At 43.4% G+C, this 26,593-nt stretch overlaps 1 protein-coding gene across 1 annotated transcript in view; it reads right to left on the bottom strand.

Moving 5' to 3' along the window:
• WNT5B (Wnt family member 5B) overlaps positions 1 to 26,593 on the bottom strand; it is a 152,309-nt gene that overhangs the window by 17,673 nt on the left and 108,043 nt on the right. The window contains exons 2-4 of the mRNA XM_037139812.2: positions 17,856 to 18,001; positions 16,463 to 16,710; positions 11,668 to 11,960 (exon numbers count right to left, since the gene is read on the bottom strand). Coding sequence (XP_036995707.2) covers positions 11,668 to 11,960; positions 16,463 to 16,710; positions 17,856 to 17,932 — 618 coding nt within the window. The 5' untranslated portion in view covers positions 17,933 to 18,001. The remainder of the gene's footprint in view (positions 1 to 11,667; positions 11,961 to 16,462; positions 16,711 to 17,855; positions 18,002 to 26,593) is intronic.

Raw genomic sequence — 26,593 nt, 5'->3', positions numbered from 1 at the left:
TTTCAAGAAAATTGAAATCATACCAAGCATCTTCTCTGAATACAAGGGACTGAAACTGGAAACCAACCCCAAAGGAAAAAACCCAAAGCACCCAAAATCATGGAGACTGAATGGTATGCTATTAAACAATGAATGGGTCAAGAATGAAATTAGGGAAGAAATCAAAATGTTTCTGGAAACAAATAAAAACAAACTCACAACAACCCAAAATGTATGGGACACAGAGAAGGCAGTCCTGAGAGGGAAGTTTATAGCAACACAAGCCTACCTAAAGAAGATAGAAACATTTCAAACAAACAACCTAACCCTATGCCTGCAAGAACTCAAGGAACAACAACAAAGACAGCCCAGAGCAAGCAGAAGGAAGGAAATAACCAAGATCAGAGCAGAACTAAATGACATAGAGACTAAAAGCACAATTCTAAGGATCAATGAATCCAGGAGTTGGTTCTTTGAGAAGATAAACAAAATAGACAAGCCTTTAAGTAGGCTCATCAAGAAAAGAAGAGAGAGGACACAAACACAATCAGAAATGAAAGAGGAGACATTACAACTGATACCACAGAAATAGAAGGGATTGTAAGAAATTACTATGAAGAACTGTATGCCAAGAAATTTGAAAACCTAGGGGAAATGGACACATTTCTAGAAAAATATAATCTTCCAAAATTCAATGAAAAAGAATCAGAAAATCCTAATACACCATAACAGCAAAAGAAATTGAAGCAGTAATAAAAAAAAACTCCTGACACACAAAAGCCCTGGACCAGATGGTTTCACAGGAGAATTCTACAAAGCATTTAAGGAAGAGCTGACCCCTATTCTTCACAGACTATTCCAAAAAATCCAGAAGGATGAAAAACTCCCAAATTCTTTTTATGAAGCCAGCATCATCCTAATTCCAAAACCAGATAGAGACACAACAAGGAAAGAAAACTTCAGGCCAATATCACTGATGAACATAGACGCTAAAATCCTCAATAAAATATTGGCAAATCGCATCTAACAATATATCCAAAAGATTATACACCATGACCAAGTGGGATTCATCCCAGGGATGCAAGGATGGTTCAGCATTCGCAAATCAGTAAATGTAATTCATCACATAAACAAAAGCAAAGACAAAAACCACATGATCATATCAATAGATGCAGAAAAAGCTTTTGATAAGCTACAACACCCATTTATGATAAAACACTCAGCAAAGTGGGAATACAGGGAGCATTTCTCAAAATAATAAAGGTCGTATATGAGAGACCTACAGCCAATATCATACTCAATGGGCAAAAACTAAAAGCTTTTCCACTAAGATCAGGAACAAGACAAGGATGTCCACTTTCACCATTTCTATTCAATATCATATTGAAAGTTTTAGCCACAGCGATCAGGCAAGAAAAGGAAATAAAAGGCATTCAAATAGGAAAGGAGGAAACAAAACTGTCGCTGTTTGCAGATGACATGATAGTGTACATGGAAAATCTTATAGACTCTACCAAAAAACTGCTCGAACTAATTAATGAATTTGGCAAAACAGTGGGTTACAAAGTCAATATCCAGAAATCAAAGGCATTTTTGTATACCAACAATGAATCAGCAGAAGCAGAAATCAAGGAAAAAAATCCCATTTAATATAGCAAAAACAAAAATGAACTATCTGGGAATAAACCTAACTAAGAAGGTAAAAGACCTGTATGCAGAAAACTACACAGCCCTGAAGAAAGAAATCAAGGAAGACACAAACAAATGGAAACATATACCTTGTTCATGGATTGGAAGAATTAACATCATCAAAATGTCCATACTACCAAAGCAATATACAGATTCAATGCAATACCTATTAAAGTACCAATGGCATATTTCACAGACATAGAACAAAAACTTCAAAAATTTATATGGAACCATAAACGACCCCAAACAGCAGCTGCAATTTTGAGAAAGAAGAACAAAGTAGGAGCGATCACAATATCTGATATCAAACTGTATTATAAGGCCACTGTAATCAAAACAGCCTGGTACTGGCATAAAAACAGGCACATAGACCAATGGAACAGAACAGAGAGCCCAGAAATCAACCCAACTCTCTACGGTCAATTAATATTCGACAAAGGGGGCAGTAACATAAAATGGAATAAAGATAGCCTCTTCAACAAATGGTGTTGGGAGAACTGGACAGCTACGTGCAAAAATATGAAACTTGAGCACAGACTTACACCATACAACAAAATAAATTCAAGGTGGATAAAAGACTTAAATATAAGCCTTGAAACCATTAAAGTCCTAGAGGAGAACATTGGCAGGAAAATCTCAGATATTTCACACAGCAACATTTTTACTGATAATGTCCCCTAGAGCAAGGAATATAAAGGAAAGAATAAACAAATGGGATCTCATCAAAATAAAAAGCTTCCGTGTAGCTAAAGAAAATGGTATTAAATTAAAAAGACAACCAACTGTATGGGAAACATATTTGCCAATGATACCTCAGACAAAGGTTTAATCTCCAAAGTATACAAAGAACTTACATGACTCCACTCTAAAAAGACAACTAACCCAATTAAAAAATGGGAAAAAGATTTGAACAGACACTTCTCCAGAGAGGACATACAGAAGATCCAGAGACACATGAAGAGATGCTCAATATCGTTAGCTATCAGAGAGATGCAAATTAAAACCACAATGAGATACCACTTTACACCAGTCAGGATGGCTATCATAAACAAAGCAACCAACAACAAATGTTGGAGAGATTGTGGGGAAAAGGGGTCCTTAGTTCACTGTTGGTGGGATTGCAGACTGGTACAGCCATTATGGAAAATAGTATGGAATTTTCTCAGAAAAATTAAAATTGACCTGCCTTTTGACCCAGCAATTCCACTGCTATGAATACATCCTAAGAACCCTAAATCATCCATTTCAAAGAACCTATGCACCACAATGCTCATAGCAGCACAATTTACAATAGCCAAGAGTTGGAAGCAACCTAGGTGCCCATGACTGGATCAAAAAATTGTGGTACATATACACAATGGAATTCTATGCAGCAGAGAGAAAGAAGGAGCTACTACCCTTTGCAACAACATGGATGGAACTGGAAAGCATTATGCTGAGTGAAATAAGCCAAGTGTTGAAAGACAAATCCCATATGATCTTACCTTTAACAGGAAGCTAAACAACAAAACAAACAAGCAAGCAAAATAAAAATAAAGACACTGAAATAGGGGAGAAGGGAAGGAATTTAAGGGGAGAAAATGGGAGCGATTTAGAGGAACAAGTATAAAGGACACAGGGACAATAACTAAGGGGGGTGGAAATGGGAGGGAGATGGGGAGCACAGGGCGGGGTGGGCTGGGATGGGAGAAATAGACAGAAAACTGTACTTGAAAAATAACCAAATAAAACTTTAAAAAAAGAAATAAACAAAATAGAGTCTAAAAAATCACAAAAGATCCATGAAACCAAGACCTGGTTCTTTGACAAGATAAACAAGATACACAATTCTTTTTTTCTTTAAAGATTTTATTTATTTTTGGAGATGGGAAGGGAGGGAGAAAGAGAGAGAGAAAAACATCAATGTGGTTGCCTCTTGCACAGCCCCCACCAGGGACCTGGCCCACGACTCAGACATGTGCCCTGACTGGGAATGGAACCTGTGACCCTTTGGTTCGCAGCCCATGTTCAATCCACTGAGCTACGCCAGCCAGGGCAAGATACGCAATTCTTTAACCAGATTCATCAAGAAAAAAAGGGAGTGACTCAAATAGAATCAGAAATGAAAGAGAAGTAACAACTGACACCAAAGAAATACAAAGGGTTGTAAGAAAACATCAACAACTATAGGTCAACAAATTAGACAATCTGGATGAAATGGATAAATTCCTAGAAACATTCTTCCAATAGTAAATCAGGAACAATAAAAAAATCTAATAGATTACAACTAATAAAATTGAAGCAGTAATCAAAAAACTCCTAACAAACAAAAGGTTTGGATGGAATGACTTCACAGGTGAATTTTACCAAACATTCAAAGAAGAACTAACTCCTATCCTTCTAAAACTATTCCAAAAATTCAAGAGGAGGGAAGATTCCCAACCTCATTTTATGAGGCCAGTATTACCCAAATTCTAAAACCAGATAAAGACACTACAAAGAAAAAAATTATAAGCGAATACCCCTGATAAACATAGATGCTAAAATTCTCAACAAACTTTAACAAACCAAATCTAGCAATACATTAAAAAAGATCACACAACACAATCAAGTGGGATTTATTCTGGGGATGCAACATTGGTACAATATCTGCAAATCAATAAATGTGATACACCATATAAACAAAATGAAGGGTAAAAATCATGATAATATCAGCGCTGGATGGTGTGGCTCAGCTGACTGGAATATTGTACTGCAAATGGAAAGGTCATTGGTTTGGTTCCTGGTCAGGGCACATATCTAGGTTGTGGGTTTGGTTTCCAGTTGTATGAGAGGCAATCAATCAATGTTTCTCTCTCACATTGATGCTTCTCCCCGTCTCTCTTTCTCTCTCCCTTGCCCTCTCTCTGAAATCAATAAGCATGTCCTTGAGTGAGGATTAAAAAATCAAGATCATATCAATAGATGCAGAAAAAGCATTTGATGAAATCCAGCACCCATTTATAATAAAAACTCTCAGCAAAGTGGGAATGGAGAGGACAAAGCTCAACATAATAAAGGCCATTATGACAAACCCTCAGCCAACATCATATTTAATGGGCAAAAACTAAAAGAGTTTCTTTTAAGATCAGGAATAAGACATGGATGCCCATTTTATCCACTCTTATTCAACACAATACTAGCAGTCCTAGCCACAGCAATCAGATAAGAAGAAATAAAAGACATCCAAATTGGAAAGAAGGAAGTAAAACTGTCATTACTTGCAGATGACATTATACTGTATATACAGAATCCTAAAGATTCCCACCAAAAACTACTAGAACTAATAAATGAATTCAGTAAAGTAGCAGGATACAAAATAAATATCTAGAAATGAGTTGCATTTATATATGCCAATAATGAACTATCACAAAGGGAAACTAAGAAAACAACCCCATTTACAATTGCATCAAAAAAATACCTAGGGCCCTCGCTGGTGTGGCTCAGTGGATTGAACACTGGCTTGCAATCAAAAGGTTGCTAGTTTGATTCCTGGTCAGGGCACATGCCTGGGTTGTGGGCTAGGTCCTCAGTTAAGGATGTGCGAGGGGCAACCAATTAATGTTTCTCTCTCCCTCTCTTTCTCCCTCTCTTTTTTCAGTTTAGCAGGCCAGCACTCAATCCACTGAGCCACACCAGCCAGCTCTCCCTCCCTTTCTTATCTCTCTAAGAATAAATAAATGAAATCTTTAAAAAATACCTAGGAATAAATGTAACTAAGAATGTATAAGATCTGTTCTCAGAAAATTATAAGACATTGAAGAAAGAAATTAAAGAGGATACAAATAAGTGGAAGTGTATAGCATGGATAGGAAGAATTCACATCATTAAAATGCCCATACTACCCAAAGCAATCTATAGATTCAATGCAATTCTTATCAAGATACCAATGGTGTATTTCACAGAACTAGAACAAATAATCCATGAATTTATATGGAACCAGAAAAGATCCTGAATAGCCACAGCAATCTTCAGAGGACAAACAAAATTGGAAGAATCATACTACCTGATATGAAACTGTACTATAAGCCATAGTAATCAAAACAACATGGTAATGGCATTAAAAACAGACATATAAATCAACAGAACAGAATAGAGCCCAGAAATAAACCCATGCCTGTAAGGTCAGTATTTGAAAAAGAAGGCAAAAACATACAATGGGGTAAAGATAGTATATTCAATAAATGATATTGGAAAAACTAAACTGATATGTGCAAAAAAATGAAATTAGGCTATCTTCTTAGATTAGAAAAACTCAAATGGATTAAAGACAAATGTTATACTTGAAACCATAAAATTCTAGGACTTCTGGCCAAGATGGAGGTGTAGGTAGACACACTGTGCCTTCTGACACAAACCAAAAGAAGGACAACAATTTAAAAATGAAAAACAACCAGAACTGACAGAAAATCGAACTGTATAAAAGTCTGACAACCAAGGAATTAAATAAGACACACTCATACAGATGGGTAAGAGGGGAAGAGATGGGCACACAGAGAGGACTCTCGGCAAGGTGGTGGCTAGAGGACCCAGTGCCGGATTATGGAGCAGGGTGTGTAAGGCTGCAGCTGGCCAGCAAGGCTGCGCCGGCAGCTAGTGGAGTGGGCAGTCCCACATCTGCACACAGATAGACTGGGAGGAACAACTGGGGAGTGAGAAAGACCACGCAACCCAGGGTTCCAGCTTGGGGAAATAGAGCCTCAAACCACTGATTGAAAACACCTGTGGAAGTTGAAGTGGCAGCAAGAGAAACTCAGACTCACAGGAGAGCTTGTTGGAGAGACCCACAGGGTCCTAGAACATACACAAGCCAACCCACCCTGGACTCAGCACCAGAAGGGCCCACTTTGCTTGTGGGTAGTGGGAGAAGTAACTGGAAGCCAGCAGAGAGCAGAGCAAGTGCCAATGTTCCCTTTCTAACCCCTGCCCCACATACAGTGCCACAATGCAGCAACATGGGTTACACCTCCTGGGTGAACACCTAAGGCTCTACCCCTCACTATGTAACAGACTTGTCAAGACAAAAAAAAAATGGCCCAAACAAAAGAACTGATCAAAGCTCCAGAAAAAAATACAACTAAGCAATGAAGAGATAGCCAACCTATCAGATGCACAGTTCAAAACAATGGTGATCAGGATGCTCACAGATGGTTGAATTTGGTCACAAATTAGATGAACAAATGAAGGCTACACTAAGTGAAATAAAGGAAAATGCACAGGGAACCAAGAGTGACGGGAAGGAAACTGGGACTCAAATCAACAGTGTAGACCAGAAGGAAGAAATACACATTCAAACAAAACAGAATGAAGAAACAAGAATTCAAAAAAATTAGGAGAGGCTTAGGAACCTCCAGGACAACTTTAAATGTTCCAATGTCTGAATTATAGGGGTACCAGAAGAAGAAGAGGAGGAGCAACAAGTGGAAAAGTTATTTGAACAAATAATAAAGGAGAACGTACCCAGTCTGACAAAGGAAATAGATTTCCAGGAAGTCCAGAAAGTTCAGAGAGTCCCAAAGAAGTTGGATACCAAGGCACATCATAATTACCCAAGATAAAAATTAAAGAGAGAATACTAGAAGCAGCAAGAGAAAAGACTGTCAGCTGATTTCTCAGAAGAGACCTTACAGGCAAGAAGGGACTGGAAAGGACTATTCCAGGTCATGAAAGGCAAGGACCTACATGAAAGGCAAGGAGCAATCTTCCAAGGTTGCTCTATCCAGCAAAGCTTTCATTTAGAATGGAAGGGCAAATAAAGTGCTTCCTAGATGAGGTCAAGTTAAAGGAGTTCATCATCATCAAGCCTTTATTATATGAAATGTTAAAGAGATTTATCTAAGAAAAAGAAGATAAAAAATATGAACAGTAAAATGACAGCAAACTCACAATTATTGACAACCATGCCTAAAACAAAAACAAAAGCAAACAACTAGAACAGGAACAGAACCACGGAAATGGAGATCACATGGACGGTTAGCAACAGGGGAGTGGGAGGGGGAGAGACGCAAAAAAAGTACAGAGAACAGTAGCATAGATGGTAGGTAGAAAATAGACAGCGGGAGGGTAAGAATAGTATAGGAAATGGAGAAGCCGAAGAACTTACAAGTATGACACATGGACATGTACTAAAGAGGGGGAATGCAAGTGGGAGGGAATGAGCAGGGCAGAGGTGAGTGAAGGGGGGAAAATTGGACAAATGTAATAGCATAAATCAATAAAATATATTTTTAAAAAGAAACCATAAAAATTCTAGAAAACAATAGGCAGTAAAATCATGGACATTTCTCATTGCAATATTTTTTCTGATCTATCTCCTCAGGCAAGGAAAACAAACAAATAAAAACAATGGAATCATCAACAAAATAAAAAAATGACAGAACTGACAGATTAGAAAGAAATCTAATCTGCCGTTAATTGTCTGTTTGGCAGCCTTATCTTGGCAGCCCCTTCCCTTCCATCTGCCACATCTGGCATCTGCCAGAACTGAGAACATATTCACCAATGATACATCTGATAAGGGCTTAATATCCACAATTTATAAAGAACTTACAAAACTCAAAACCAAAAAACCAAACAATGCAATTTAAAAAATGGGCAAATAGGCATCTGAATAGATGCTTCTTCAAAGAGGACATACAGATGGCCAATAGCCATATGAAAAGATTATCAACACTACTAGCCATCAGAGAAATACAACTTAAAACACAATAGATACCACTTCACATGAATGAGAATGGCTGCCATCAAAAAACAAGTGGTGGCCAGGATATACAGAAAAGAAAACCCTTGTGCACCATTGGTGGGAATGCAGAATGGCGCAGCCACTGTAGAGAGTAGTACTGAGTTACTTCAAAAAATTAACAATGAAACTGCCTTATGACCCAGCAATTCCACTTCTGAGAATACACTAGAGAAACACAAAACACTAATTCCAAAAAATACATTCATTCCCGTGTTCATTGCAGCATTATTTATAATCATCAAGACATGGAAGCAGCCCAAGTGTCCATCAGTAGATGAGTGGATCAAAAAACTGTGGTACATTTACAAAATGAAATATAAAAAAGTAGGCAATCTTACCCTTTGCAACTGCATGGATGGATCTAGAAAACATTATGCTAAGTGAAATAAGCCAGTCAGAGAAAGACAAATACCACATGATCTCACTCACATGTTGAACCTAATGAACAAAATAAATGAACAAACAACATAGAAATAGGCTCACAGATAGAGAACAGACTGACAGCTGTCAGAGGGGAGGAGGGTTGTGGGACTGGATGAAAATGGGGAGGGGGGGAGGGGAGGGGAGGGGAGGGGAGGGGAGGGGAGGGGAGGGGAGGGGAGGGAGGGGAGGGGAGGGAGGGGAGGGAGGGGAGGGAGGGGAGGGGAGGGGAGGGGAGGGGAGGGGAGGGGAGGGGAGGGAGGGGAGGCTCATGGACACAGACAACAGTGTGGTATTACCAGAGGGAAAGAGGGGTGGGAAGAGGTAGAAGAGAGTAAAGGGCGGATAAATGGTGATGAAGGGAGACTTGACTTGGGGCAGCAAACACACAATACAATATACAGATGATGTGTTACAGAGCTGTAAGCCTGAAACCTACATAATTTTACTATCCAATGTCACTCCAAAAAATTCAACTAAAAGAGGAAAAAAAAAAGAATTCCCAATAGGGAGCAGACAGAGACAAAGGGAGAAAGATAAAGGGCAACAGAAGAGGCGTGGAACTGGAAGAAGGGGTGGGCCAAAGACAGGGAGACAGACAGGGGAAGGAGAGTAAGGGACAGCAGATGCCAGATGTGGCAGATGGAAGGGAAGGGGCTGCCAAGACAAGGCCCAGTACAAACAATTAACAGCAATAAAATGAGGAGACAGCAGAAGTGGGGTCAAGACTGTGACTGAAATGGGGCCCAGATTAGGATGAATGCCTAGTCACCTCCACATCTGTCACAATGCCCCACAGACAACTCAGAGCAGAGACAGGAAACAGCCCTTCATGAATTTGACCTCTGGATAGGAAACAATATGAGAATTTTTGTTTACATATTCACATGCACCCACCCGTGTAAAACACAGGGAGAATTGTTGCAAAAAAAAAGCATACATGGTGGAAAACTGTACTTGAAAAATAACTAAATAAAAAAAGAAAAAGCATACATGGTGATCCCTGTCCTCAGAAACCTGTGGCCCATGAGCTGAAGTAGAGTGAGCTACACCTCAGGAAAAGTACAAATATTCTACTGCAGTTCTGATGCAGAGACTTCCACTTAAGGGAGACAGGAAAGACTCAAAGGAGTGGATGGTATTATACTGGGACCTTGAAAAATGGGTACAACTTTGGCATTCAGAAGATAATGGGAAGATCTTAACGTTTTCATCACCCTCCAGTCATGGTTAAACACCCAAAGACTGCCAAAGGGACTGCTAAACCAGAAGAAAGTCCTGGAGACCAAGGCAGCCCCACAGATGCCCTCAGAGTGGACGGTCACCTGAGAGAGTTCTAGTCTCTCTGCCCCAGTTTGTACCATAACAACCGTAGCTCGAAGCATCAACCAGTACCTCTCACACCACTATGGATCGATCCCACCTGCCACACACCCATATGTAACTAAAAAAAAACTGGCCTCAGGATATGTGACATATACAGAAGACAATGGCAAATGACCAATTCTAATTTCTACTTTACATCACACTTTCGGTCATGCTACATTTATACAAGTGCACCACGTTGTACCACACCAACATCACAAGATACCAGTTCATGTAGAACATGTTTCCAAACCCATTTATTTGCCTTGTACTCCCATGAAACATGACTTATTTTTTAATTGATATATAAATACATTTTAAAAATATATTCATATTTTGTTATCAAATAACCAATGAACCAACATTAAATTTCTGGATTTATTCCTTCTCAAGAAACCTCTGCTCTCATTTTTTAGTTAGTCCCCCTCTGCTCTCACTGAAGTACCTAGCTTGGACCCTCGAGGCAGCTGACCTGACACAGACCTGAATGTGAACAACTCTCCCAGAAAGCTGTCTGTGAGAGGTCTGTGGTCCCCTGGCCCTTTGTCAGGAGAGTATCCCACCACTCAGCACTCAAACCTCAGACTTACCTACAGGGAGACCTGGATGTAAGTCCACATTTCCCTCACCCCGGCTTGACTGAGAGAGTCCCCATTGTTTTCAGGCAGAGGCCTCACAGGACAGCAAAGGAAAGAGGAGTCCACAGCATGTGCCCAGAGGTGGGGTCTTCACAAACAAGGAGCAGCAGAGCAGAAATGTGCTCCCCAGAACACCATAAAGGAAACCTAACGCTGGTGCCCAGGTATGCTCGGCACGTACAGGCTTACCTCAAAAGCTCCAGTTTAGTTTCTACTGAAAATGAGGCTCAGAGAAAGTCATATCTTACAAGTTGATCAGTGATACTGTTTACTTGAGCCTTCAAAGAATGGTTTGTCTTCATACATCATTTAAAACCCCTAGCACACAAGTGTGTTTGACATTAGACCTAAATGAATGTTTGGAATGGGTTTCTGAAACCCATTGTAAACAGCAGCTCTTAAGTCAGTTCCGCTTCTACCTGAGCCTTTGAGAAATCATAAACCCTTGACTAATTCTAACAGCCTAAACTTCCAATCATTGTATCTGTTCAAATTACAAAGGAGGAGTAGAGAAGACACGAAATCCCCTCATGTCTGAAGTTCTGATTATAAGCCTGCACCTAAGCTACATAGGGACAGATGTCCTGTAGAAAAACTGCTAAGCTTAAAATAATGACAAGTGCATGTGCCCACTGGGAAATCCCTTTTGAAAGGAATTAGTTCAGTAATGCAGGCATCCAGGTCAGCAGTTGTAGGTAAAAATCTCCTGACACACGCCCACCTCTTCCATGGCCAGGTCATGGCTCAGAGACCAACCCAGGGGGCAGCCCAGGTCTTCTTCAGTGTGTGGGGTGGGATGGAGGGGGTCCAGCTCACCCTTCGACCCGCCTCATTGTTCTGCAGGTTCATGAGCACCCGGCCCTGCTCCTCCGATCCCTTGGCAAAGTTCTTCTCCCGCTCCCGAGCATCCACAAATTCCTTAGCAAACCGGTAGCCGTACTCCACGTTGTCCCCACAGCCGCCCCACAGCCAGTCACGGGGAAGGTCCTTGGGCCGAGCTGTCCTGCTGCAGCCACATGTGGAGAGCTCACCCTCTCGGCACGCCCGGCTGATGGCGTTCACCACCCCCGCGGCACTCACAGCATAGGTGAAGGCTGTCTCCCGGCTCCCTGCAAAACAAGGTAAGACTGGTAGTGAACATTTGCTCTCAAGTGGAGGCTTTCTTTCCCTCTGCTTCCTCCAGACCAATGCTGCTGTAACCTCAGCCATAACACTCCCAGGACGGGAGCAAATGTCAGGAGGAGCGCCTTTTACTTCCCATGGCTCCAATGGTTTGAAACTTTCTTGATAATGAGCTGAAATTTGCCTCTTCTGCCCTGTGGACATACCAAATACAGGGATTCCCTCCAGCCCTGGCTTACACTAACATCCACTACAGAGACATTTACATGACCAGTACATTTCTAGGAGGCAGACCTAAAGGCAGGGGAGAGTGGACAATGAGGAATCTAGGAAACACATGGGACCAACAAAATGAGACTGAATAGAAATGTGGGACAAATAACAGGACTCTATCCTCTCAACAATCTCCCCCTCACAGATGCCAATTTTCCACCACTCTATGAACTACACATCCGTCTTTTTTATTGCTGCCATTATCTAGCTAGATAGTGGCAGAGACCAGGAGTAGGAACTGAACTACAATTACAACATTCAGAATCAACCAAGCTATCTCCCTGTCTTTCAGAGTCCACACTGCCTCCTCACACCACAGCACTGGGAACCACATCTATGGGACACTCAGCAGGGTCTCCCCAAATATCTAGATCATTTCTAGTAGAAAAGCCAAGCTGTGTTCCTCTATTGCTGTAATGAACCACTTAAAAGCTCACATAGTGTATGCTCTACTTCAATAAAAATGTTTATAAAAAATAATACTCAGGCACCAGGGAAATGCAGATCAAAATCACAATAAGATACCACTTCACATGCATAAGTATGCCTATCATCAAAAAGAAAACTATAACAAGTTGAGGAGGATATAGAAAAACCAGAACCTTCATGTACTGCTGGTAGGAATGTTCAATGGTGCAGCTGCACTGGGAACAGTCTGGCAGCTTCTCAAAAGGATGAGCACAGAACTGCCATATAATCCTGCAAATCCACTCTTAAAAATATATCTAAGATAAATAAAAACATTTGTCCACACAAAAACTTCCACACGAATGTTCATTGTAGCATTATTCATCATAGCCAACAAGTAGAAACAACCCACATTGTCCATCAGCAGGTGACTAGGTAAACAAAAGGTGGCATTATCCATGCAATGGGATATTATTCAGCCATAAAAAGTAATAAAGTACAGGTACATGCTACAACATGGACGAACATTGAAATTATTATGCTAAGTGATTCAACTTGGCATTTTGTATGTATAGTGAACCTGATATTGAATGAATGGCCACACATTGAATGATCCCATTTACATGAAATATTCATAATATGAAAATGCATAAAGACAGATCAGTGGTTACCTAGGGCTTGTGGAAGAGGGGGAAGGAATGGAGAATGACCACTAATGGGTATGCAGTTTCTTCAGGGGGGTTTGGGATTAGATAGTAGTGCTGGTTGCACAATCTTGTGAGTATACACTGAACTGTATACTATGGTAGTGAATTGTACAGTACATGAATTATATTTCAATAAAGGTGTTAAAACAAATAATAAGTAATACTCTTATGGCCTCAAGTATTGAAGGGAGTGGTTCTTTAGAGGAAACTGAGATTCAATGCTAATTTCCACTATTGAACCAGGCAGAGTTTCTGTTCTCCATGATCAGAAGCAGACACCCCACAACTCTGTCTTGGCGGGTGGAGAGGGAAGCAGTCTGCAGTCATTAATAGGTCTCACACCTTACGCTACTTTTTACCTAGTCACGACACAGTAACGTTTGCAACCAGACCATAATGGGCGTGTCAGTTTTTTTCAATTAACCAGGAGTCACCTTCTGGTCAGTTGTGGACTGGGAGCAGCCCAACAAAAACCCAGATGGCACAGGAAGTCGCACTCATAATCCAGCCTTCAGGCTTTACCTTCTGAGCCAGCGCTGAATCACCACCAGAGACCAGGGTTTCTATCTGGTTTAGGTGGGGCAGACAATGAATGTGAGCTCCCAGGATGGTCCAGTGGTTAGGAGGCTCTTAGAGAAGAGGGAGTCTTGCCTGAGAAATCTTCCTAAAGTGGGGCCTCAGCCCCCGACCTGGTGCCCTGACGGAGCTTCTGAGGCTGCAGCCCAGAGCCACATTCCTTCCACTGGGAGCATTCCTTTCACAACATTCCTCAGAGAAGTGGGCTGGCTTCTCAAGGCAATCAATTCCATCTTTTTTTAATGACTCTAATCACCAGAACATTCTCATAGTAAGCTGAAATAGGTCTCCCTATAACTTCTGCCTGCTGGAAATACACGGTCGAATCCCTTTTCCATAGGACAGCCTTTCAGTGTTTGAAAGCAACTAATATGCCTTTTATGTGTTCTCTTTTCCAAACTACATATGTCTGGTTTCTTCTTCCATTCTTTAGCAAACATGTTTTCCAGAAATGAATCACCCCTCTCAGAATTGCCTTTTAAAATAGCATACCTGCAGCTGAGCATATTGCAGACATTATGTGCTGTGATGGTCCTTGCCTATCAGCTTGGTTTGGGATCTCAAACTGTCCTTGAGTGAATTAGCTGTCTCTTGCAGTCACTCTACCTCTTTCGGCTGAACACTTCATTAGGGCCTGAGTGCAGGTGGCTCTGCCTTCATGGGTGGCATATGGGTAAATACAGGCTGCTAGTGCTACTCTCAGCCAGCAAGAGATAACTGGGGGCTTCAGAATGGATCAGAAATGTGGAGTGGGGGAAGAGTCTCTGTCTATGAAACAATTCAAAGTGGAAACTCAAACCGCCTCAAGGAAAAAAGGCTATTAAACCAGTAGCTACTGGAGCTACTAGAGAGACCTTACTCTAGTAGGACAACAGGAAACAGCAGGACAGTATCAGGTCCTCTCTGTTCCAACTTTCAGGAAGGTGCCTCCATGCTCCCCTGGGTGGAGACTGGGTGAAGCACCAGTGGCTCCCTCTGAGCTGCTGCCCTTTGGTGGTGGACTTCTGCAGCTGCTTCCAAGGAGGAAGGAATCTTTTGGAAGTCACACAGAAGACATTAGTGAGAAGACTCACCAGGAGCAATCTGGGTCCAGGGGGAGGAATGGAGGACAGCTTCCCAGGCAGCATAAGTCTGCAGGGAAGCTACAAAAAAGAATGGTGAAAGTAAGGCGAAAGGAGGGCTCCGTTTGTGCACAGCAAGGTACAGAACAAGGTCTGCTTCCAGAAGTCCTTCTACCATGCAAACCTGCACCCAGAAGAACTTCTATTCCTGACAGTGCTTTTCTTTCTAAAGTAAAGCCTCATTTGTTGGCCTTCACTCAAATAAAATAAAATGGAAAAGATCTGGCCAACCTCAGGCATACATTAGGTTACTCCCTTAAAGTGATTAGGGGGTACTTCTCTCCACACCCAGGCCATCCTTATGTCCTCACTGGAAACATGGGGCAGAGGGTGCTGCTGACCTAGACTTTTACCAGGAAGAAGGGACAGATACTAAGTATCTTTGAGAAGAATTGATAAGTTAGCACCAAATCCCATTTAACCCTCAGTCCATTCGTTTGGGAAAGCTGCCCAGTAAGACTGCCATGGGAACACCTGAGCGAGGGGCTTCCAAGTATCTGTAATAGAGAAGAATGGAATCTCAATCCTTAACTCCCCTGCTGCTATAATCATTCTTGGGAAAAATCCCAGCCATGGGTAACTCCAGAATGCCTTTTGAGGGGAAACTGTTCAGAGGGAATGTGTAACAGGGATTTCAGTGCTCTGACACCTTCCTTTTATGGTCCTGGGGATAAGACCCAGTAGAATAGGGCCGGATTTCTCAATTTCTTGCCAGAAAGAGGAAAATCACATTTCAAAAGGACCTAAAACAATTAAACCCCAGATCACACCTCCATCTAAGCAATAGGGCAGCCAAAGAATCCTAGATCAGGAGTGGGAGAGGGGGGAGAACAGCAATCTGGGAAGAGGTGGCCCTCTCTGTTTTTTCCTCAGTCTGTCCCCTGCCCCCACTTTCAAACATACCCACTTTCAAATGAAAAAGCCAGGACTGGGTCTGGGTTAGGTTAATGACAACAATCGCCAATTTGGCCAGAAGTTTCTATCTCTCTCTGGGTCCAAGTGGAAGAGGCAAAAAGCCTACAGACATTCAGGTGAGGCTCTCTGAGGAGGACCTTGTGCTGCGTGAGACAAAGGGCACTGGTGGTGGGCGGATTTCCTAATTCACTCTAACTCAACTCAGATGGTCTGAGCCCTTCCCAGAGTGAGTCACTCAGGCTTCCCCGAACAGGGTGAAGCTGAAAGCGAAGGGCTAGCTGAGCACTGAGCTATGTGGCTAACACATCAGCTGAGGCTCTGCTGCCTATGCACCTCCCTCCTCTCCTTGCAGGCCAATTTCACACCTTGAGACCACCCACTTAGACACTCAGGTGGGCTCTCTCTGCCCCCAGTCCAGAGAAAGCATGTTTGCGCCCAGGCCAGGTGAGCACAGCTCCTTCAGCCAAGCCATGTCTGGTGGCCGCTTACCTATCTGCATGACCCTCCCAAAGACAGACGTGTCGTCCACCGTGCTGCAGTTCCACCGCCTCTGCCGGAACTGGTACTGGCACTCCTTGATGCCCATCTTGGCTCCCTCCCCTATGTAGACCATGTGCTCCTGGTACAACTGGCACAGCTTTCTCTGGCCAGGGGAGAGCCCAGGAAGCTGGCTGCACAGAGGCTGGGCACCGATGATGAACATCTCAGGTCTCTGCACCGGGTTCATAGCTAATGACCTACAGCAGCAATTCAGAAAGGGGAAAGGAATGAGCACATGCCTGTGTGCAGCAGCAAGTCAGTCATTCAACACATTTATTGGGTGCTTTCTGTGAATAAGGCCCTGCACTAAGGGCTTGGAAAGAAAATTGGGGAAACCAAGGCACAGACACAGATGACATGTGAGATGCCAGATGCCTGAGACAGACTTGAGCTTCTGGACCCAGAGTGATCATAGAGGGGAAGAGCTCTCACAGCTGGGGAGAAGCTGGGTCTTCCACAGTATGGGGCAGGAGGAGCACACCTCAGAGAGGGCAGGCTATTCACCTGAGGCAGAGGGCAAGAAGAGCTAAACCTCAACAGGAGAGCACACGGCTTAATCAAGGAGTAGGAGTGACTCATTCACTTTGGCCCAAGTGCAGAATATGTGATGGAAAGCAATAAATTCCCTTAAACAGAACTTCCCCTTATGCCTTTAAAATTGAATCCAGTTACATACATCACAATATATTCTAAATGCTTTCACTCCGTATCTGACCCACACGTTCCCTAACCCATTCTGTATCAGTTCACGGTCTCTCCCTCTTGCTCATCATCCACCAGATACAATAAAGAGTTAAGTTAGATGAGAAGGCTGTAATGTCTGCCACCTGAGTGAAAATGTGATCAGAACACAAACCAGGTGGTGAGTGCCTGCCATTTCCATGTTGACTGTCAATGACAATAGTCTTAAAAACACAAAAAGAAACCCACACATGGTCCTGCAAATCCCTCATCTGGTCTTCGGACTTATAAAATAGGAACTAGCAAAAACAAAGACAAGAACAAAACAACAACAACAACAACAAAAAACCCAATATTCTTATCCATCTAATAGCAATAAAAGATACTTCTAATCACCTGTGGGGATGGAAGAAAAGCCAGGAAAAGGGGAATACAGGCAGAATCAGAGAAAAGACTAATGAACTAATCCTTTATCCTGTGGAACCTTTATCTCTGGGGGATTGAGAAAGGAAAAGGATCATCTCGGTTTTCTTGGGATAAAAGAGGCCCTTAGGATTCCTATGAATAAAGGGACGATCAGGACCTAAGGTGACCTTTTCCACATTTCAATTATCAAAGGAGGCATAGGTTGTAGAGTAGGACTTCAGCCCCTCTCACTCACCACCAGGAGCTGGCTTCGGCTGGAAGCTGAGCCCAGCTGGAGAGCAATGCAGCAATGAGCAGCAGCAGGCCCGGCATGGTCGGCCTCAGCCCTCCCCAGTGCCCTGGGAAGACCCCAGGGACTGCCGGCTTCCAAAACTGGGCTCCCTGAGAAAACAGAAATGGAGGGAGAATCAATGTGGAAACTCAACAGACAGGGGAGGATGGGGAGACAGGAGAGGGGAGACAAGAGAGTGAGCTCTGGGACAGATAGTGTCACTTTCTGCTCTCAGAGAAATTCAGCCTCTTTCCGACCTCCACATCTCCTCCTGCTCATCCTCTCACCAAAGACTGCCTCCATGTCTCTTAGCTCAAACTGTGAAGACCCTACTTGAGGCCTGATTCCAAAGGAAACGATGAACTGAGAAATGAGAAGAGAGAAATGAAACGTACTATGTCAAGAACAGAGATGCTCTATGCAGCATTTGGGAAGAGCTTTGGCTCTTGAAATGCACACCCACCCCTCCAGAGGGGAGAACCATCCCTTCACCATCCCCTTTACCTTTCACTCCAGTCACAGGTGGATCTCTCTGACCACCAGGCTCTCTTGTGGGGCTAAAAAACAACTGGTGAGTTGGCTTGATCCACAGCCAAACATTGAGTCTTCCCTCTCAATCTGTACCTTCACTCTAAACAAGTTTTCTAAATCCCAACCTTTGTTTACCAGGAAAAATAGGGAGAAGGCGAGGACTTTTCTCTTTCTCAAGGCAACTTCTCTGAGAAATGGAAAAGCCTACAGCGAACCAGGGCCTCTAAAGCTCTGGAGGCTGGGGAGTGCCTTCCTAAGTGGCCCTCATTGCCCCCCAGGCACTGGGGGCACCTCCAACTCATCTGCACCCCTTGCCTCAAACCTCTGTGCTGAGGACACATCTTCCAGAACCAACAACCCCTTCATTCTCTTGTAGCAGGAGAGCCTCCTGCACCTTTGCCTCCAGCTGTTTCTAACTACCGCCTATGCCTACCTCCCCAGCAAACACCTTTCCTGGAGCCCTCAGAAACAGAAAACCTTGCTGCTGGATCCTGGAGCAAGTCTGTAAAAACACGCCCCTCCTGCTCGCCCTCACCTTATCTCTCCCTCACCTTCCATCAAGGGTGTGGCCCTTCTGCACCAGGAGTCTTCTCCCCAAGACCTCTTACGACCTCCAACTTCACACATGTAAACACACACTCGCATGCGCTCACAACACCCCCACCCCATCTCACCACACAGTTCTGGGGCGCTGGGCTCTCAGGGAGGGGACAGCAGGTGCTTTGGGTCATCAGCCTGGCAGATATTTTTTGTCTTGGGGTCACCAAGAGAAGAATGTGGCCTAAGCAGGATCCAGGGAAGCTGGGCCACAGCCCGTCCCCACCCCCTTTTGGTTTTTCTTCAAGAGGTCTTAGCTGGGGCCAGGCCATCAACAGGCAGGTGTGTGGGGCCGGCAGAGGGCAGATCAAAGAAGAAACTTGCTCCTTCCCCTTTGTCATGCAGAGCTAGCTCGGAAATGATCTGGTCTCTAGCCCAGCGGACTAACAGCTCTCCACAGACCTCCCCTCTTCTAAAGGATGCCCCCTCCCCCTCTAACCTCTACCCACCATAAATCCTCCCTGTCCCTCAGGGCAGGAGGTCTGTGAGTGCACCGAGTGGAACTGAGAGAGATGGAACAGAGATAGGGCTGGCACCAGAAGCTAATGGTTTTATGGAGGGGAGGGGGCCAGGTCCAAAGTAGGGAAGAGACAGGAAAAGCTTCAAAGAGTTCCCATGTCCAAACATCCTCAGCTCCACCTACCAGTCCTTCTTGGGGACTGAGTCAGACCTGCCTCTACTCCTGGTGGCCCTCCTCTCTCCCACCAGCAGGGCCATCCCTACCACCACACTGCCTGCAAACCCCCTACTCCCACCAACACACATCCCCACACATTTCCATGCCAGGTAGCTGGTGACACTTCTTATCCCCACGGATAATCCCCCACACCAGAGTCTCACTTCTGTCATACCCTTTCATCAGGCCCCTATGAAATCTCTGGCTCTGCAAGTCCTAGATGTGATGGAGGCCACACTGAGGGCCACTATTTCTGAGCCAAAGACAGGAGTCAGTGCCAGCTAACCGTCATTGTGGCTTTGATACCCCATTGCCAAGCTGACAAGCTATCTCAGACCCAACTTCCCAAGAGCTGCTAGTCCTGCCCCACCACTTTATACACTGAGACAGGATGGATCCCTGCAGCCGTTCCCACCACCCTGTGCTCTCTGTCCAACTCTCAGTTCATTAAAAAAGATATTTTTAAAACTTAAAGAAGAAAAACAAAGATGGTAGCATGTGTGGTGGCTTCATTCTCTGCCTTTCAGATGTGAGCCAGCCCTCTGAGCAAGTCACAGAACTGCTGCCCTCATTTACATTCTTTGGTTTCCTCATGCGGGGCTGGGAGGAGAAAGGTAATGTCGGTGACTGGTTTTAGTGTGGGCAGAATGGAAACTTCTTGCCTCAGCCAGACTGGGAGAGTACTGATGGTTTGGTCTTAATGAGTAGGACTCATCTGAAGCCCTGTTCGTGTGTCGCTGATGAATTTTACAGCAGGACTCAACCAGGGCAGACTGTTCTTTGTGGAGGAAGAATGATCTAATAATTATCCAAAAGACAGGGAGTGAGATTTCTTTCTGCTGCCTTAGTAATGACTAGAGATTTCCCGCCCCTCCAAACTAAATGGTTTCCTTTTCCTGTAACGGCTGTCATTTCAGACACACCAAACACAGTCAAGGTTGAGCAAATCCAGGGTCTCTCTTTTTTGGTAGTGACTGGGAGGTTGCAGGGAGGCGGAGATGCAGCATTCTCCATCGGGACCCTCCAGAGGGCCAGAAGGGGCTGGTCAGACACATCTGCTCTGCTTCTATATTCAGTTATCCATTCATTCAATAAATTCACTAATTCAATATGCATTAGGGGCCTCGTACATCCCAGTTACTGTTCTAAGTGCCAGGAATACATCAATGAGCAAATAAACATACAATTGACCCTTGAACAAGGCAGAGTGTAGGGATGCTGACCCCCCCATCCAGTTAAAAATTTTTGACTACTAATAGCCTACTGTTAACCAGAAGTGTTAACAAGAACATAATTAACACAAATTTTATATGTCACATGTATTATATATACTGTATTCTTATAATAAAATAAAGAAAAGAAAATGTTATTAAAATCATAAGGAGCCCTGGCTGGTGTGGTTCAGTTGGTTGGGTGTCATACTGCAAAGCAAGAGGTCACTGGTTCAATTCCTGGTAAGGGCATGTGCCTGGGTTGTGGGCCTGGTCCCTGGTTGGGGAGCATGCAGGAGTCGACCAATTGATGTTCCTTTCTCACATTGATGTTTCTCTCCCTCTCTTTCTCCCTCCCTTCCCCTCTATCTAAATGAATAAACAAAATCTTAAAAATTTTTTAAACCATATGAAAGAAAAAAATGCATTTACAGTATTTACTGAAAAAAAATCTGTGTATAGGTGAACCTGTGCAGTTCAAACCCATATTGTTCAGGGTCAACTGTATATAATATTATGAGAACACTGTGAGAAAAAATCAAGCAGGGACAAGAATCAAGAATAAGGACTGCTAAGCCAGTCAGAGAAAGACAAGTACCATATGATTTCACTCATATGTGGAATCTAATGAACAAAATGAACTAGCAAACAAAATAGAAATAGACTCATGGATGCAGAGAACAGACTGACAGCTGTCAGAGGGGAGGGGCAATTGGGTGGCTGGGTGAAAAGGTGAAGGGATTAAGCAAAAAACAAACAAACTCACAGACACAGACAAGAGTATGGTGATTACAGAGAAAAAGGGAAATGGGGGGAGATAAAAAAGGGTAAAAGGGGGACAAATGGTGATCAGGCCAAAGAGGCCTGACTTTGGGTGGTGAGCCTACAAATACAATATTCAGATGATGTGTTATAGAACTGTACACCTGAAACCTATATACTTTTATTAACCAGTGTCACTCCAATAAAAAGGAAAGAATAAGGGGTAAAAAGCTACATTACTTAGGGTCCTTGGGGAAAGGCACACTCTAAACTATCTGCTCACCCTACCTTTCTCCAAACCACTATGCAGGTGGAAGGTATAACCCTGCTGTACCTCCTGAGCCCTCTGTGGCATGTCCAAGGTCCTTACTGAGACTGCTCCACCCTGCTTCACCATCACAACCAAAGGGGTGCCTATTTGAAAACAGGAACTCCAGGTTCTCTTTCTTTTTCTGGTTGTATTCAGTTACCAATTTTCATTTCCTTAGGGGGCTACAACTGACCAGCCCAGACATAGGAGAACAAAAAGAGAGACTTGGACAGGTGGAGCTGAGACCCCAGCAAATCTGTCCATAAGGAGATAGCTCTGTGCTTTCCACACATATTCAGACTTTGCCTGGAATGAAAACCTCAACCCGCCGAAAAAGGTAATTGGCTGCTCTGCTCCCAAAACCCATTACTGGGAGCTTCTGAGTCACACAGAAAATGGTGTCCCATCCTACACCTGTCTCATGCAAAGGCAGGAACCCTCACACCTGGAAACCCACCAAGAAATAACCGAGATCCTCAATGGCAGCTTTTTCCAGGTTGCCACTGGCTAATTCTTACTGGGTGACCCAGTGAAGAGCTACTGAATGTGTAACTTAAATATGCATTTGCAATTTTGTTAGCATCTCTGGGAGAGCAAAGCAGATAATACTAGCATCTTTGAAAAGGGAATGCTCACCTTTGTGAACTCCTGGCTGCCCTGCCATCAAGTACTGGCCTGCTGTTAAGTGATTTTGGGGTGGGGGGTGCAGGTCGAGGAGGAGCAGGAATGACAGCTCTTTCCTTAGTCACTTCATTTCCACCACCATAAAGAGTACAGAAAGACCTTTTGTCGATCTTGACTAAGAGCTTCTCAAGTGTACAAGTTCATTCATTTCCTTCCCTATTTCCAAGTAAGTGCTCACCAGAAGTGCTTCCATCTCAGCACCAGAACAGTTCTTTGTTCTTTGTAGAGCAAAGAACAGTTCTTTGCTCTAACCAGGTAGCTCCAACACATTTTCCTAAAATAAAAATGGTGCATAATATTCCCATTGAAAATGTACAGTGGTTCCCAGTGTAGGTATTCTAAACTTCCCAACCTGGCCTCATTTTCCCTCTTGTTCTTTTCTAATCTCTTCCTGCTTATAGAACAATCCCAACCCCTGCTTTCCCCACAAGACCTTGTTCTGATCTCTTCCCAGGGAGGCTTCCCCACACCCCACATCCAAGCAAGCAATCCAAACCTCAAACTACTTTCAAGTCCATGCTCATGTTTCACTTCCTCCACAAAATCATCCCAATTAACCCAACACCATAAAATCTTTCCACTTACTTGGGACTTCCTTAGTACTTAAGAGTACAGGTATCTACTCAGCACCACCCTAGCCCAGACATGCTATCTTGGAACTGTGTGTCTTTCTTATTTCTCCAGTGATTAAAAGTTTCCTAAAATGTTAAGAAAGGACTTCTGCCAAGATGGAGGCATAGGTGGAGACACCGTGCTTTCTCATACAACCAAGTTTAGAGACAACAAAATATTAGCAACAGAAAACACAGCCAGAACACAGAAAATTGAACTTTTTGGAAGTCTGTTAAACAAATTCTTCAGCCTGACCAGTAAGAGGGGCGAAACCAGCAGCTGGCGGAGCGGGGTAGCACAGAAAAACTGGGTCAGACAGACTCAGGTGCGCGGAATCCAGGTGCAGGGTTGGACCTAGTGAGCGACCAAGCGAGCGACCGTGGGGAAACAGCGAGGCAGCAGGGCAGCGAGGCAATGCGGGTTGACTGTGGTCGCACATTTGTGTGCGGATAGACAAACGAGGGAGTGGGCGATTAGACAGGACCCAGCAGGTCCCGCCCCAAGCAGCAGCAGAGGGCACCGCCATTTCCACTCTGACCCAGCCTCCACATCCAGCGTCATAACCCAGTGACTCTGAGTGGCCCAAGGCTCTGCTCTTCACCCAGCAGCGCAAAACAGCAGAGGGGGCCACCATTTCCCCACTCTGACCACGCCCCCACATACTGCATCACAACCCAGCGACCTGGGAGTCCAAGACTCCGCTCCTCATACTTAACGGGCACGAACAGACCAAAAATGGCTCAAGAAGATCTCAAAGCCCCAGAGCCTATAAATCTAAGCGATGAAGAAATAGCAAAACTCTCAGACGCACAGTTTAAAACATTGGTGATCAGGATCCTCACAGAACTGGTTGATTATAGCCACAAATTAGAGAAACGTATGAAAGCGAAACTAATTGAAATGAATGGAATTGCACAGGAAACCAACAGGGATGAAAAGGAAACTAGGACTCAAATCAATGGAGTGGACCAGAAGAAAGCAAATAATGGGCAAACAGAAAAGAGTGAAGAAGCAAGAATTCAAAAAAATGAGGAGAGTCTTAGGAACCTCCAGGACATCTTTAAAAGCTCCAACATCCCAATTATAGGGGTACCAGAAGGGGGAAAGGAACAGCCACCAGTGGAAAACTTATTTGAACAAATAATAAAAGAGAATTTTCCCAATCTGGCAAAGGAAATAGATTTCCAGGAAATCCAGGAAGCTCAGAGAGTCCCAAAGAAGTTGGACCCAAGAAGGAACACACCAAGGCACATCATCATTACATTAGCCAAGATTAAAATGAAGGAGAGAATCCTAGAAGCAGCAAGAGATAAGGGGACAGTAACCTACAAAGGACTTCCCATCAGACTGTCAGCTGATTTCTCAAAAGAGACCTTACAGGCAAGAAGGGGCTGGAAAGAGGTATTCCAAGTCATGAAATCCAAAGACCTACAACCAAGATTGTTCTATCCAGCAAAACTTTCATTTAGAATGGAAGGACAGATAAAGTGCTTCTCAGATAAGATCAAATTCAAGGAGTTCATCATCACCAAGCCCTTATTATATGAAATGTTAAAGGGACTTAACTAAGAAAAAGAAGTTAAAAAAAGATGAACAGTGAAAGGACAGCAAACTCACAGTTATTAAGAACCACACCTAAAACAAAAGCAAACTAAAAGGACAGCTAGATCAGGAGTGGAAACATAGAAATGAAGATCTCAAGGAGGGTTAGCAACAGGGGAGTGGGAGGAGTAGAAGGGGGGAGAAGGTACAGAAAATAAGTATCATAGAGAGTAGATAGAAAATAGATGAGGGGGCAAGAATAGTATGGGAAATATAGAATCTAAAGAACTTGAGACACATGGTGATAGACTAAAGGGGGGGTAATGGTGGGGGAGGGGTGTGCAGGGTGGAGGGGAATGAAGGGGGAATAGAACAACTGTAATGGCATAATCAATAAAAAAAAATTTTAAAAAAAGATATGTTGAAAAAAAAGTTTCCTAAAAACACACTTACTTGTTCCACTTTCCATCTATGCCCCCAGGTGCCTAGACAAGGCAGTAATAAATGGCTCTGGGTTGATAATCAGAGACAATACCTGATATTAGTGAACATTTACTGAGCACCTACTATATGCATTGAACCAAGAATTTTACATTCACTTTCTCATTTACTGTTCACCAAAATTCTATGTGGTATATGCCATTATTATCCTCACTTTTAATATGGGGAAACTAAGGTGTAACAAGGTTAAGTAGCTTGTTCAGACCGCAACTGAATGGTAGACCCTGGCTTGGAAGCCAGGTCTCTCCACTCTTCCCCAACACAGGTAAACACATCACATACTTGGTAGCTCCTCCCTGTCACTAGAACATACCATGATCTCTGCTTTGCTTTTCTTCTTTTTACCATTGCCCTGTTGCTAAGACTGTGAATAGTAAGACAGTAAACCAGATAATAACATTCTGGTTTATAGGAAGTAGCACAAAAAGTAATGTTTATTTTTAAAAAAGCAGGCTGGTTATAAAGTTATTAGTATAAACACACACACTGTGCACACAAAGAGCCTTTTTGGTGGAAAAAAGCCAGACTCCTGCTAACCAAATTGATGACAGACTGCTTACAGCTGGAGAAATTACAACAGTTTTAGCAAGCTGGTGTTCATGTTTTTCAAAGGTTCCCCACCTCCTAAAGGATGAAGTCAAACTCCATGACCACATTATACAAGGCCTTTCAAAATCGGGCCCTGCCAACCTTTCCATCCTGTTTTGGTTTTCACTTTGTGCTCCCAATCCCCCAAACTGTCTGTATATACTTCCTTCCCAACTCCTATAGCTGTGTGCCCTGCTGACTTGTGGGAATGGCTTCCCTTCTTTCTGTGCAGATCGGACTCCTCTGTCTTTGAGGGCACACCCTCAAAGACACCTTCCTTGACCATCCAATCCAAAGCAGATATCCCTACCACCACCATTCTCTTCCTAGCTTCCTGCATGTTTTTGTCACAACATCAATATAGTGCAGCATATTTTGGCATGTTTGTGTTTCTGTTTCTTCCCTCATAAGCTCCACAAATGATCTTGTTCACTATTTTCTCCTAGTAATTGGGATTGTATCCAAGGATACCTAGCAGATGCTTAATAAATATTTGTTGATTGAAAAAAAAGACAATAGCCTTCTTTGGCTTTCCAGGATATAAGGGACAGACCACTGAGGTCAGCCTCCCATGGAGATAAAGGAGTCCTCTCAACTTCCGCGTGGTCCTGCCCAATGACCGGCAAAAAAGCTGCTTCTACTAATGTATCCCCTTATTTGGGAATTTACTCTCAGCTGTTAATTGAGA

This window comes from Artibeus jamaicensis, unplaced genomic scaffold, assembly GCF_021234435.1.
Source record: "Artibeus jamaicensis isolate MK-2021 breed Jamaican fruit bat unplaced genomic scaffold, CSHL_Jam_final contig_1028, whole genome shotgun sequence".
In the NCBI taxonomy this organism is placed as follows: Eukaryota; Metazoa; Chordata; class Mammalia; order Chiroptera; family Phyllostomidae; genus Artibeus; species Artibeus jamaicensis.
The sequence above is the reverse complement of the archived record's forward strand: the minus strand, read 5'-3'. Positions and strand labels throughout refer to the sequence as shown.